The 13,098-nt window shown below is 40.2% G+C and overlaps 1 protein-coding gene across 1 annotated transcript in view; it reads right to left on the reverse strand.

Moving 5' to 3' along the window:
• The window catches only part of NOX3 (NADPH oxidase 3), a 61,734-nt gene that overhangs the window by 34,215 nt on the left and 14,421 nt on the right, over window positions 1-13,098 (reverse strand). The window contains exons 6-9 of the mRNA XM_080389809.1: window positions 10,328-10,509; window positions 7,444-7,573; window positions 4,232-4,324; window positions 2,860-3,113 (exon numbers count right to left, since the gene is read on the reverse strand). Of these exons, the coding sequence (XP_080245935.1) occupies window positions 2,860-3,113; window positions 4,232-4,324; window positions 7,444-7,573; window positions 10,328-10,509 (659 nt within the window). The remainder of the gene's footprint in view (window positions 1-2,859; window positions 3,114-4,231; window positions 4,325-7,443; window positions 7,574-10,327; window positions 10,510-13,098) is intronic.

Consider the following 13,098-nt stretch of genomic DNA (forward strand, 5'->3'; position numbering starts at 1 on the left):
CGGTACTTTGGAGTGCTGTGTCCAGCCTGTCTTAAAATAACATAAGTGCTCTAGAAGATGGTTTCACTAACACCCACTACTTAGGAAAAATGAGTTTTCCCTTCTTTCAGATTTTCTATTTTGTGCTCTATATTGCATGAATCATCTTTAAAATTCAGCTTAAATACTACAAACAAATATGCAGACATAGAAAGAGTGAATTATTTTAACAGGAAAAGAAAAGGGATCACCAAGCAACGGTACACACAAATACAGGGACACAACATATCTGAAACCCTATTGTTGCTTTCTTAACATGTACCTGAAGTCCTAGCAAACATTTTACCTTTCATTTGTATTTGTCCCTTTTATTTCAATATTCCAAATGCTCTGCAAGTGCAGTAGCAACTGAAACAGCTACTTGGGGATAACTTTTGGAAATCTGTCCTCAGATATAAACAAAATATTTTTTTTTTTCTATGTAGGGTGTTGTTCAGGGTATTGCCCAGCCCTGTACTTTTTGTACTTCACTGAAAACTTCCTGTAAAGTATGGCTAAATTAGAGTATGTATGTAAAGTGCCCTAGAACTGCTTTCAGGTAAGCTTTCTATGTAGTTCAGTATGGGCTTGGGAGAAATTCTTATTATCATTAGTAGGTTGAGAAAAAATTGATCAGGAAGGAATTTCAAGAGATTCTTTAATCTGTCTCTGTGCTACAATACAGGATCAATTATTTCTGAATCATTCCTTACAGAGATTTGTCTCGTCAGTCTGCTCCTAAATCCTCAGATGACAGAGATCCCATCATTGGTTTGAACACCTTGCTGAGCCATAGCTAGAGAGCTTAGCCAAATATGAAGACTCAGCGTTGTAGGGAGGAGAAAGCAAGAAAAATGAGAAACTGAGCTATACAACCAATTTATTTGATCTAGAGAGGCTGGAAGAAGGTAAGAAGATAGTAAAAAAAGTGACAAAAATATTAAATTTGCATTTGCCAAGGGAGGATTAGAAAATAGAGCTGTAGACTGTTTCTAGCTATGATTGGATTGTCCATATTCTTTGCATTCATTTACACAATTTCATTAGAAAGAAGCATTATACTTTTCGGGAAGGTAGGGAAGTGTTTAGTTTTGGAAAAGTAACATTAATGGATTCTTGTATTATTTTTAAAGTTTAAACATTTGGTATCAGCATGATTGTGTAATACTCCTGACTGTAAGAGAGTTAGATTTTGGGACAATGTGCTAAAGCAGCAATTAAGTGAGCCAAAATCCCAAAGAAGCACAATATGAAACTTGATTATTTTCACAGGAATAGTCTTTTCTATGGTCTTATCTCTCATATTGGCCAGAAATCACAACTAACTGGCTTTGCTACCTGTATAAATGCACATACATTTTATTTTAGTCTTCTTTTATTAATTACAATATACATATTTTATTTTTAGGACCTTACCTTATCATACAGTTGCTACATGTCTTCTGTCTTCTGCTCAGTTTCTGCTATATGTTATTTTTTAATATAACCACCAATTTGGTGTTTATCTTTAGATATTGAAACCTTTGAAAAAGACTTGTTTTTTGCTTTATTGCTAGCTTAACTATTGAAATATTCTTTTTAATATATTGCAGGAAAGCAACTGAATGATGGCATTAGGCACCCTAACAAGATTAAAAAGAAGAGTCTTTATATATGACAGCACTGTTAATTTCATCCCTGCATTGTGGCCAGGAACACTTGATAACATTTTTCTCTTTCTCATTCTTTACACTGGCTGTCAATCAGCTTGGGCCATTTTGCTCCAGTTCTGCTGAAACGGCATACTTCTCATTCCAGTTGCCTTTAACAAAGGCACGTCTTTCATTTCTAATTCTTATTAACTGATATAATGCAAGGACTGGACCAGACTTTCTTCTCTGCCCCCACCTTCTCGTATACCTCTGTAACTCAATGGTGTCTGTACGCTTTTTAGGAGAATGTCATTTAGCATCCCAGTCCCATTACATTATATAAATGTAGTTAAACAAGTGACTTTTGCTGTTCAGTTTTACTAGAACTCCCTCATCAAAAGCAATTTTCCAGAGGGAAAATAGTCTCTTCAGTCCCAGACCCTAGGCACTCCACTGGAATTGAAATGATCCTGTGCTGGGCACTTCTTTGCTGAAAATCTCCACTATGCCTGCAAGGAGCTCCATGGTTTGAATCCGTTACCTATAGAGCCAGATACTTAGCTGGTGTAAGTCAGGATGGCTCCATTAGCTTCAGAGGAGCCCTGCTGACTTGCAAGAATGAAGCATCAACCTTTTGCTTGGATTAAGGTGCCTCAGGTGATACAGAATTTGAATGCCAAGAACCTTTATAAAGTGGAGCAGGGTTTGGAAACCAGGCAGAGTTGAGGGAGACTGTTGGAAAGAAGTAAGGTTCAGGCAGAAGTTTCCGGGGCCACAAATATCTAAGTAAATGAAAGGGAAAAGCTGGAATTTTGGATGGCACATCATGGGTGCCATCAGAGCATAAGCATACAGGCACAAAGCTAGCAGACAGCTTCCAGTGTTGTTTTAATTCAGTTCTTAAGCACCTGTCTGTCAAAATGGTTATCTTTAAGTGTAGATATAAATGTTACAGATTTAGATGATAGCGACACAGATACAGATATTGGTATGGACTTTAAATCTTTGGTTAGTCATTCCGTCTTCTTGGTAGCTGTTGGCCTAAGTTCATGACTGTGTTTATTTGTGGGTTTTTTTTAGTGTAACGGTGTGTTTATGGATCCAGTACTATGATCTAATACTGTATCGTAAAGAACACAACACTAATTAGTTAACATTTATTTTAAAATGTAGAATTAGCATTTTAAAATGTACTTTTTGTTGTTCAAACCTTGGTAACATCCACAGTTCCTTGAAAGCTTTTTCCTCTGCTCCGAAGGCCCTAAAGAGGGCTGCAGTCCAGTCCCCGACAACCCGTATGTGGACACTGAAGAAGTCCTCCTCAGGAGCTGAGGTGAGGGTGAACGGGTGCCACTCCAGATGTGAGACAGAGGGGCACTGTAGAAAGATGTATTGACCAGGTCCCATTTTAAAGCCACGTTTCTTCATGTGAAGCTCAAGGACTCCGGAGGAATGTGTCACCACCTAAACGATAATAAAAGGACCTGTTTTATTTTCCTTCAAAAGAGTAACTCTTTACTTTGCAATCATTTCTACTTGAGCTCAGCCACAAGTTAATGCAAATCGGGATGCACAGAAGTTTTTAGATGTCTGGTAGGTTATGTCCTAAACTGCGTGTTGTAGTGCTGTTGCTGCCTGATAGCTTGAGAGCGTGTAGAGTGTATATCACGGGGCAGCTTGTTTTGTGCATGTAAGAGGCAGAGGAAAGGCTGTAACAATTTCAGTTTCTCAGCTTTCTGTCTTAGCAGAGCCTTTGCAAAAGTATTCCTCAACAGACTGGAATAACTTCGCAGTTTTACTCTCATGTAACACGATTAACAGGTATGGGATTATTATCGATTTGGCAAGAAGAAAAAAGCCCAGTGAGCTCAATTCTAATATACTTTTATTAAGAGGTAATCTCAGTTAAGCAGCCAGTTTTATATGTCACACATTGTATACTGAGATTCTCAGATTGCAGCCACTCTGTGAAATCAGCAGCAAGACGTAGCCGGTACGCTTTGCCCCTCACACAAGATAAGCCTGTTTCTGATTGCTGGCTTGATACATATGGACGTGGCTGCTTCAATAGCAGCGTTCCCCATCCATTCTGCTGTGACTTAAATAGGCCCTTAGCACACAGAGATATTTACAACTGGAAGAAATTATTGCTGTGGCATTAATGAAACTTTGACTATTTATGCTAACTGATAATATAACCCTTAATCTCTTTGGAAGCCTCCAGAAAAAAAAAAAGGTGTCCTACTGAAGTTGAGGGCATCTCTGGCATTTACTGCAGTGGAACATAGATTCAGTTCATTAAAAAGAGAGACCCTCTGCGCAGATGTTTGTGTTATGGTGATATAAAGTCTGGTACTTCATCAATCAAGTTTGGTCCCGTATGGAATAGTCTTATGGACTTGGTATTGGAATAAATGCAAAACCTAAAATCAATATTTGGCTGAAACCATGGTAATGATGGAAGAGCTGCTGAAGCTAGGAGTAAAAACTGAGGTTGTGATGTAGAGAAGTTACCTGTAAAAGATAAAAAGGTAATTGACATAACATGGGGTTTTCTTACGCAGACGTGCTATGTTACATACCTTAGTAATGACCACCTCCTCTCGAAATCTCCAAAATCTAACGATTCTTTCACAGATGTGCAATACCATAGGACTTAAAACCCACTTCCAAGCCTGCAGAAAGTGGCATATTAAAAAACAAAATTTATTTGGATGTTTACAAAAATACTTTGTATTTCTGGTTTAAATCAGCAGGCAGCCTAAAATGAAATTATTAGATTTATCTTCTGTGATTTTTGGTTCGCCCTTCTCAAGAGAGTATTTCTGTTGCTACTGTAGCAGTTCTGGCTTTCTTGTGGAACAGACATATGGGGCTCCTTCACAGATGCACTCCAAAAGCAGTGCTAATATCTATCTGTATTCTGGCCAAGAGGAGTCCTTTAAAATCTCTCCCTACTAAAAGGCAAAAGGATTAATCTATTTAGGTGTTACATATAGATACCATTGGACCTGAAGATGTAGAGATGCATACATTTATGCAATATTATCCATAGCTTTACTGTCTTTCTGCTCTTCAAAGTCTGAAATATTTCAAAAGGGTCAGATAGGAGTAGCTCTTACTGTCAGCCGTGAGTTTTCTGATGCTGCATGAGAAAACATTAAGTCCCAAATATTCAATTAGAGGAATGGGATGCATTTCCATTTAATCCATTAGTCGACTCTGTATCAATAAATGTGTTTTTTTGATCTAGGATACTAAGCTGGTCATACTTTAAGTACTGCGGATGATTGCTGTGCTTGTACTTGCTAATCACATGTAGTGATCACTGTAACAAAGATGCTTGGCTATTCAAGTATACTAGCTGATGATTTCACTGAGTTGCACTGATAGCTAAGATAATTAGATGTAATTGAATCTTCATGATTTAATTTTTTTTTTCTAGAAGGGATACTCTTTTGTTTCCAGTTTTGTTAATTACACAGCTCATTCTAGCAAACTGAAGACTTAACGATCATGTGGCTTTTAAAATCTCCAAAGAGTAACTTGCTGAAACATTGACTTTGCTCCACAAGCTGGGTAACAGGGGTTATAAAGTATCTTTTATGAGAAGCAAGCCATAAAATTATGTGGCTTCCTTAGAAAGTGGTAAGAGGATGGAAAGGCAATTTCCCAAGGTTAAGTCTTGAAAATTAAATTAAAAAAATGCATGTTTTAAGAATGGGAAGAAACCAACATAAGCCAGAAGATTCTCAGTTAAAGAAGAAACTCAACACATCCATAGCCCCTAAATACTACAGGTGTCTCTGCACAGTGGGTAACCTTACACCTTGAATATATTTGCATATATCAAGCCACAATAATGATGAGACCTGTTTTTCCTCCCTTCCATTTGTGCTACCTGTAAATAAAAGCACGTGACAGGAATGTTAAGGTTGCAGGCTACCCTCTGTGAGAGCTCAGCTGAGATTTCAAATGTGCCATCCCTCCAGCGCAATGGAGCATTCAATCCAAAATATCTTTTGCCTAGGTTGGGACAACGGGGATCAACCAGGAGGGATGGGCTGCTAAGCAACATGGTTCCTGGTCATCTAATCAGAGCATCAGTATTCTTGCCCAGGTGGTGTTTCCTCCTGTAATGAGAATGAACTGAAATGGGGCATCAGTGGCTCAGGAGAGGCTGTGAGGACAGAAGTCCAGATGCCCCGGGTGCAACATCAATGCTTCTTCATCCTCAGTGGGAGCCAGATCGGGCTCCTACCTGCTGAAATATAGAGCAGGGGAGCAGATCTGGCATGACTGGGAGAGGGGCTCTGCTGGAGTAGCCTCCCCTGGGAGTCGTGGCCAGTGGGGCATGCACCCTGGTGCCACCACATGCAATCCCAGCTGTGCACAAGGCTGTCCCCTCCCTGCTCAGTCCCACCTGCATCTGCCCCTGCCAGTGCCACACAAGCCTCGCCATGGCTTTTTAGCCTCTGAATGAATTTGTACTATCTGCAGTGTCTTGCAGGTATCACACCATAGCACATTACCCATCCAGCAAAGTACTGTTCTTATAGATGATCTATATGCCATATGGTATTATCACAATTCATTTAAAGTAATGCGACTTTGCAAGCATGGCCTTGGATATGCAGGAAAGTGTGGCAAAATAGGTTTAACACGGAGAAGTGGAAGTTCTCTCCAGTTAGCTTTATGATAATTAATGTCAAGACATGCTGTTGGAAGCAAGCTTGTGTCTGTATTCATGGTGCGTAGCCATGTATTGATTTTTATGGCGACATTGTAGCTGAAATTTTTAGAGAGGCATTCGTTTTCTCATTAATATGCGGGTTGGGTAGTGGCTAACAATAGTTTGGTTTAAGAAAAATCTATGTCAGCCATTAAAAGAGCTACAAGACACTGAATGCTAATTTTTCTCCTTTACTTCAGGATTTTCTTCACTATATTTTCTCTTTTTGGAAGAAACAACAAAAACTTGCATATGAGCAAGCTAAATCTTGAGCTGTAAATGTTAAATGATTTTGTTTGGATGCTAGACATCTGACATACTGTACAAGTCTGCTACTTAATTACCCCCTGTGGATTTGCAATCTTGTTGCAGCAAAACCACCCTTCCGTGGGACATTTTTCCTGCCTTTCGCCTTTCCCTTTCATAATTCATTGTTTCAAATTCTCTCCTTTTTACCTAACTTAAGACATCAAGGCTGGACGATATGAAGCATGTGTCCCAAAGCAAGGACACAATTTTATCTCCAACTTATTCTCCCTTGGCATTTAGACTATCCATATTAAAGTACTATTAGTTAAAATAACAATACTAATTTGCATCCCTAGCTATCCTGTTCTCTTGTATTTTCTGTATCTCTGTCCTCATAAGATTTTGACTTGAAGGCTATGTTTCTACAACGAACACATCAAGGATATTGATGATGCTGAATAATTAAAAATAAATGTTCAAAACAGATTTAAATAGGGTACAGTTCTGGAATCTATACCCTTCAAAGAGAGTGTTGCTTAACTAAAGGACCTTCCAGAAATAAAAATTAATATTAATGACTCCAAAATTTTATACATCACTCTCTGTCTGGACCTGTCTGTACTGATTAGAGAGGTCAGGATCACTGTCTTAATGGACAGGGAATGGTCATAGAACAGGGATGTGAAACTACTCTCTGAACACAACACTTAAGTGCCCGTCACTAGCATGCACTCCAGCCCCCTACTCCCCAAGACCTTCGGCCTCCCAGGGAAGGACATTAAGTTAAAAGCAGAAGACAAACATCGCTCTTACCACAGGTTTGTTGCCAGAAAACTGCGGCAAAGGGCACTGAGTGGCATTGTCCCATTCCATGTAGTGATCTTTACAGTAAGTGACATTGTGAAGCAGCAGACTCTGAGGCGTCTGACCTCGGACAAGCTGACTTAAAACAAAAGTGTTCATCAGTGATATGCTGTTTTGCAAGGTTTCTGCGCATCTGTAGGTTTTGTACTAGTAGTTCAATGCAGATTCAGAGATAACTGAAAGTTCAAGAATTGGCCATTTCAACCCTGTTCTGCTCTCTTGTTCAAATTACTTTTCCTTTAGCTTTGCCATGACTTTTTGACCAAATGCAAGTAGCTCATTATAGTATCGGTATACATCAATGCAGCTGAAGTGTGGAGCTTCCTTGCATAAAAAATGTACATTTTGCTGTTTGCAGAAAAATTAGAATGATTTTCAAGTTCTTTGGAGCAGACACTTTGACCTCCTTTGTATATGAGCATCTGTTATTGTTTAGAAAAATAATAAAATTTAATAGTGACAGACCTTCTCTTTGCTGCTTTCTAAATGCATTTTTAAAAGCTGCAAATAAAGTTGGAGGACCGTAATTTGATGTACACTCTCTAAACAGATTAAATTCCAGCTTCTTACTTCTGAGGATGTTAATGATGCGAATTTTCCCAAATACATCAATCCTGACTGTTCAGTCTAAATGGGTTTCAGCTGGTGTTGATTATGGGTAGAGAAGGAAGACTTTTAGGGGGAGACCCTGTTTGTTTCGTATTGGTTCTCTGAATTTTCCCTTCTGTACTTACTTCGGCTCTACAATGTTAGCCTGAGTCTAACAAGAGACATGGAGATACGCAGTGCTGCCTTCTTTTACCTGGCAGTGTCATCGGCTGCCACCAGTTCAGACAGAGACACAGGAAAGGAGGGAGGCTTGAGTGCATTTTATTCGGTCACCTGGGAAGGAGGAAGAGATGTGAAGTGGATGAAACCTTGGGGTTTGACTCCTTGTCATGAATGGTAGGAATGCGCTGGGGCAGCAGGGAGCTTCTCTGCTGCCGTGCGCTCCCAGGCTGGAGCAAGCAGCGCTTGCTGAGAGCTATTGGTAGGGCTGTTAGATAAATCACTGTCCCCTTTTCAGGGAATTCTCTTGCTGAGCAGTGTCGATCAGCTGGCTAGACAGAGGGAGCTTACAAAGCTGAAGGTTTAAAGGGTTCATTATAGTTGTTTGAGATTGAATTCTGAAAGATTTGCAGGCGAGGGAGAGGGGAGGGAGCCCAGGTCAGGATATCGTTTACAGCATTGGTTTGCAGCTGTGCCTCTGAAACTTGGGGATAATTAATTGGGCCAATTTTGGGAAGACTCAAAGCCAAACTGAACATGGCAGCTCTCAAATCGCAGAGGAAGAGGTGAGAAAAGTGACACACCACAAAGCATTGTACCAGCTGGTTCCCTTCCCAGTGGTGATGCCACGTGCCTCGGGGAGCAGGGACACGCATGCACTGCTGTGGGCTAGGAGGTTCCTCTCTGTCCAAGAGTGGTGGTCTGTATGTGCTTTAGTGATGGGCAATACCATCTGAATGTTTTACAAACAGACATGAAAGCTGCATTATGATAACACCAAGTGACTGTCCTTGGATCTGAAAAGCTTTGCTACAGCTTGGGGCCGTGTGTACACGAGACAGTCAGCAGGGAAAGCTCTGTGGAGCAAGGCAGTCTGCTGAGGGCCTTGCACTGGACACATCTGAGAGCTGCCTAGGGCTTAGGACTGGGTCTGGTTTGGTCCTGTGAATGGATCACTTAGTGCTTGGCACACAGAGATGCGTTCCTGTCAGTGCCGTTTCATCCCAAAGCACTCGGTATTACACAGCCCTGGGACTGCACCATGGTATGAGCCAAATCTACAAGGTGACAAGGACCATGAGATTTGCATCAAAACTGCACTCCCTGTCTGAATTTAAATGTGAGTGTAGATGCACCACTGTAGAGTCACATTAGTGCTATTCCAAAGAAATGAGAAAAGCGAATGGGGGAAAGCCTACAATGGAGAAGGAGGAGAAGATCTCAGTGGAGCTGGAAATGGAAGGTGGGAACGTTTTCAGCACTAGGCGCATTCCTGCTCTCATTCTACATTGACAGGGGATTAACCAGCCCCTGAGCTTTCAGGAAGGCTCCCCTGACTCTGCTGTCCCTCAGTGTAAGAACCAGAGCTCAGTACCAAGAGGATGGACCTTCCCCTTGTGCTGAGGAACAAGGACACTATCAGCAACCTGGCAGTCATCCTTCTCTGTAAAAGCCACCTGACGGGCCTAGTCAAAAGTTTGATTTGTTACTGTAGTCATTTAAACCTGGTTTGTAACACAGTGCCTTGTGCTACTTGAACGTTATTTCTCCATGGTGAGGAAATTCGGGTTATTTTTCCCCATAGAGAAAGAAGAAGGTCAAAACTACTTACATTTGTGGATGCAGAGGATAACGGGCACAGGGACATTCGCCATAGGGTTGCTGACATGCTGAAAGCTTGTCAAGCTTTTACAAGCTCTCTCACAAAACGCTACACAAGAGTTATGAACATAAGATCTATCCCTTATTAATTTGAACTCACAAAGGTCTGATTCCTATTCCTGATCTGTAATGCCCCCAGTTCCCAGGGATGAAAGTTCGTTCAGACCGATGCATTAATAAGGTGCAGGTTGTAAGATGGTAGAAGAGTCGTTGAAAGAACTGAACCACACTTTTAGTCCTCAGAAAAGTGGTGTGGTTTAATTTCAAAATGCTTTCATTTTGCAATCTGTTTCCAAGCAAAGATCCCAGCAGTTCATTAATAGAAAAGCACAGGATTATAGATCTGAATTGTTTCATCTCAAATTGTGTACGTACACCCCATGTAGTTTATGCAGACACTTACCCCATACCATGGATTATTAAACCAATGAAGAAAACCACAAAGAGGTGATGAGTATACCAGAACACCTCATAGCATGACCTTCTGATGAGCTCAGTGGATGAAGTCATGATCAGAATTAAAGCCACAGTTATCACGACTCCAGTTATTCCAGCTATGGTGGTTAGTACCTCTCCTGTTGTGTTCTAGAGTAAGAATACATTATTAGCATTAGTATTAGTAGCTATAGTTGTTCTAATTTGTTGTTATAATTGTGTTGCTGTTACTGTTGTTACTGTTCCTGCTATTACATATGAAGCCTAAATCTAAGATATGTTTTCAGCATAGGAACAAAACTAGAACAAGACATGGATGCAAGGCAAACCTCCATTTTACCACAGAAGAGCATGGAAACACATCCCTCTACTCTTATTTCCACTCAGGTTTATCCCAGACAGATGTGTAAATGTTTTCTGCCACTTATGTGTTTCAGGAATTGAAAGGAGCAAATTAGACAGTCTCATTAGTACTTTTATCTCTTTCACTTATATAAAAGTGTTTCAGAAAAAAAGTAAAATGATTAGAGAAATGAGAAAATTAAACCTAAAGTTGTAATAAGTAAAACAGCACTAGAAACAAGCTTATTCACATGAGTGTGATAAAGTGAAGTGCTAAGACACCTGTAACTACAAAAGGTATGGGGCTCTTCTGTGCTTATTTTACTTCAAAGTTTGTGGGTTTTTAGCAGCCCTGAAATGGTGTATAAAAATGGCATGCTGTCATTTACCTAAACAGCATATCTCATGTACCTGCTCCTTACATTTACCTGGAGATACGCTGGATAATACTTCGGTTTATTTTTTAAAAGATGTATTTATATTTACATTTTTATGCTTGTCAGTGGTGAAACATTAATGTGCTGGGCTAGGGCATGTTCATTTTTGTTCATGACTCACAGACATCAGTGCAGGCCTCTTACATCTGTCTAAACCCACAAAAATAAACTGAAGTGAGAATGAAGATGTATTTTGAACACAACAGTCAGATGCTGATCTCAGTTATAGAGCGCAAATCATGAAGAATAGCAGTAAAAGTCTCACACACAAGACGAGACTCAAGCTAAATATGCCAACAGAGTGTAAATGCAGTTCCTGTTTGACCTGAAAAGCATATACATCTGTTTTCCTGGTACTGATGCACAGGAATGAAGGACCTCAGCGTGCCTTCTGTATCCTAGGAGGAAAAAAAACCTGTATTGTACTTGTAAAGTGCACTCATTTGATATGGAAATCTTAGAGGTGATAAAATTCCACAATGCCATCTTTACAGTCACTTTTTACAGTAAAATCATTCTTTCAAATGTTCACACTTGACAGCACACAGTACATTCTCAAATTGGTGCCTGTGAAGAGTGTGTTCAGATCCTATTGCATATTAACAGGATTCATCTAGGTGATATTTTGAACGTTTCCACTACAGTGGCTAGTTTGAAAGTTGAGATGAAACAAGGAAAAATGTCAAAGACACTTAGTACATTGCTACTACAGGGGTAGGATGAAACTGAAAAGAAAGCCTGAATTGTTGTTCTCAGAACTTTCTTCTCTGAAGTTAGAAGCAATCTTTTATTTGCTTTCCTTCATGATTTATTAATTCTGAGTAGCTACTGAGACAGAAGTGGGCGATAAAAGAAATATAAATATTAGAGGTTAGAGTAAAATCTGGGCTGTAAATTGGAAGGTAATTGTGGGGCATATTACTGTGAGAAATCTGGGAAAGGATCTTAAAACCCACTAGCCTTCCTCCTCAAGGGTGTTTAGGATTTTAATGCTAATTAGAGGCCTTTCTCACAATTATCACCATGGGAAGGCTTCATGGAGAAAAAAATGCATACTGAAAGATGGTAGGTTCCTGTTCAGAGCTGTGAGCTTTGTTCTGTTCCTGGGGAACATCTCACGTGCATGCGGTGAGAGTGGGCAGTGGGTCTAAGGAAAGTCCATGCAGCTGAGTCCTTGGGTGGGTGTCCCGTTTTGATAGACCTGACTGTTTTGTCAACACTAATGTGAAGACTTTTGTATTCATGGTATTGATTAATTAACCATATCATTAATTTGGTTGATTTTTTTTCAAACTTGAGAGTTGTTTACCTGTTTGTTTTGAAAGATACAAAAATCACACTATGTAAACTGGAAAGGTTAACTGAGAAAAAGTGGAACAAAGTGCCTTGTGACTGAAAGTACTATTGAATCCTACTGATGGTTGTCCAGCCATCGTCTCACTTTGTTTCTTGTTTCTGTGGAGCACACCACTGATCGAAAGAGCCCCACTCCATGGTGTTCAAGCAGCTTTTATTGCATGCTGGCTATGTGGGGATTTTCTAGAGCAGAAACTATGTGTGGGGGTCTCACCAGTGCCATTTCAACCTGCCGTATACAATAGTATACGCAAGTAAACTTATAACATAAATGTGATGTATAGTATAATGGAAGAAGGAAAAAAGCTGGCTAGCTTTTGCGTGTTTTACATGCACAACTTGCAGAAAGAGTACTTTTTGAGTATTATAAGGAAGACTTTATAATGCTGTTGTGAGATAGCCAAGGGAGCCAACAGGGGCCACAGTTGCTTTTGCCCCCAAAGCAAGCAGAGCCATTTACTTGCGGGACTGAGGTGCCTGTAGTCCCGCTTGGCTCTGAAGGGCACACAGCAGCACTATCTTCCCCATGCACTCCTTCCAAACCTCCAGCCAGTTTTGCACATGTTCTTCCCTGGGCAGCCACACTCGACATGTAACAAGGCAG

The sequence above is a fragment of the Falco punctatus genome (assembly GCF_963210335.1).
Source record: "Falco punctatus genome assembly, chromosome: 5".
NCBI lineage: Eukaryota > Metazoa > Chordata > Aves > Falconiformes > Falconidae > Falco > Falco punctatus.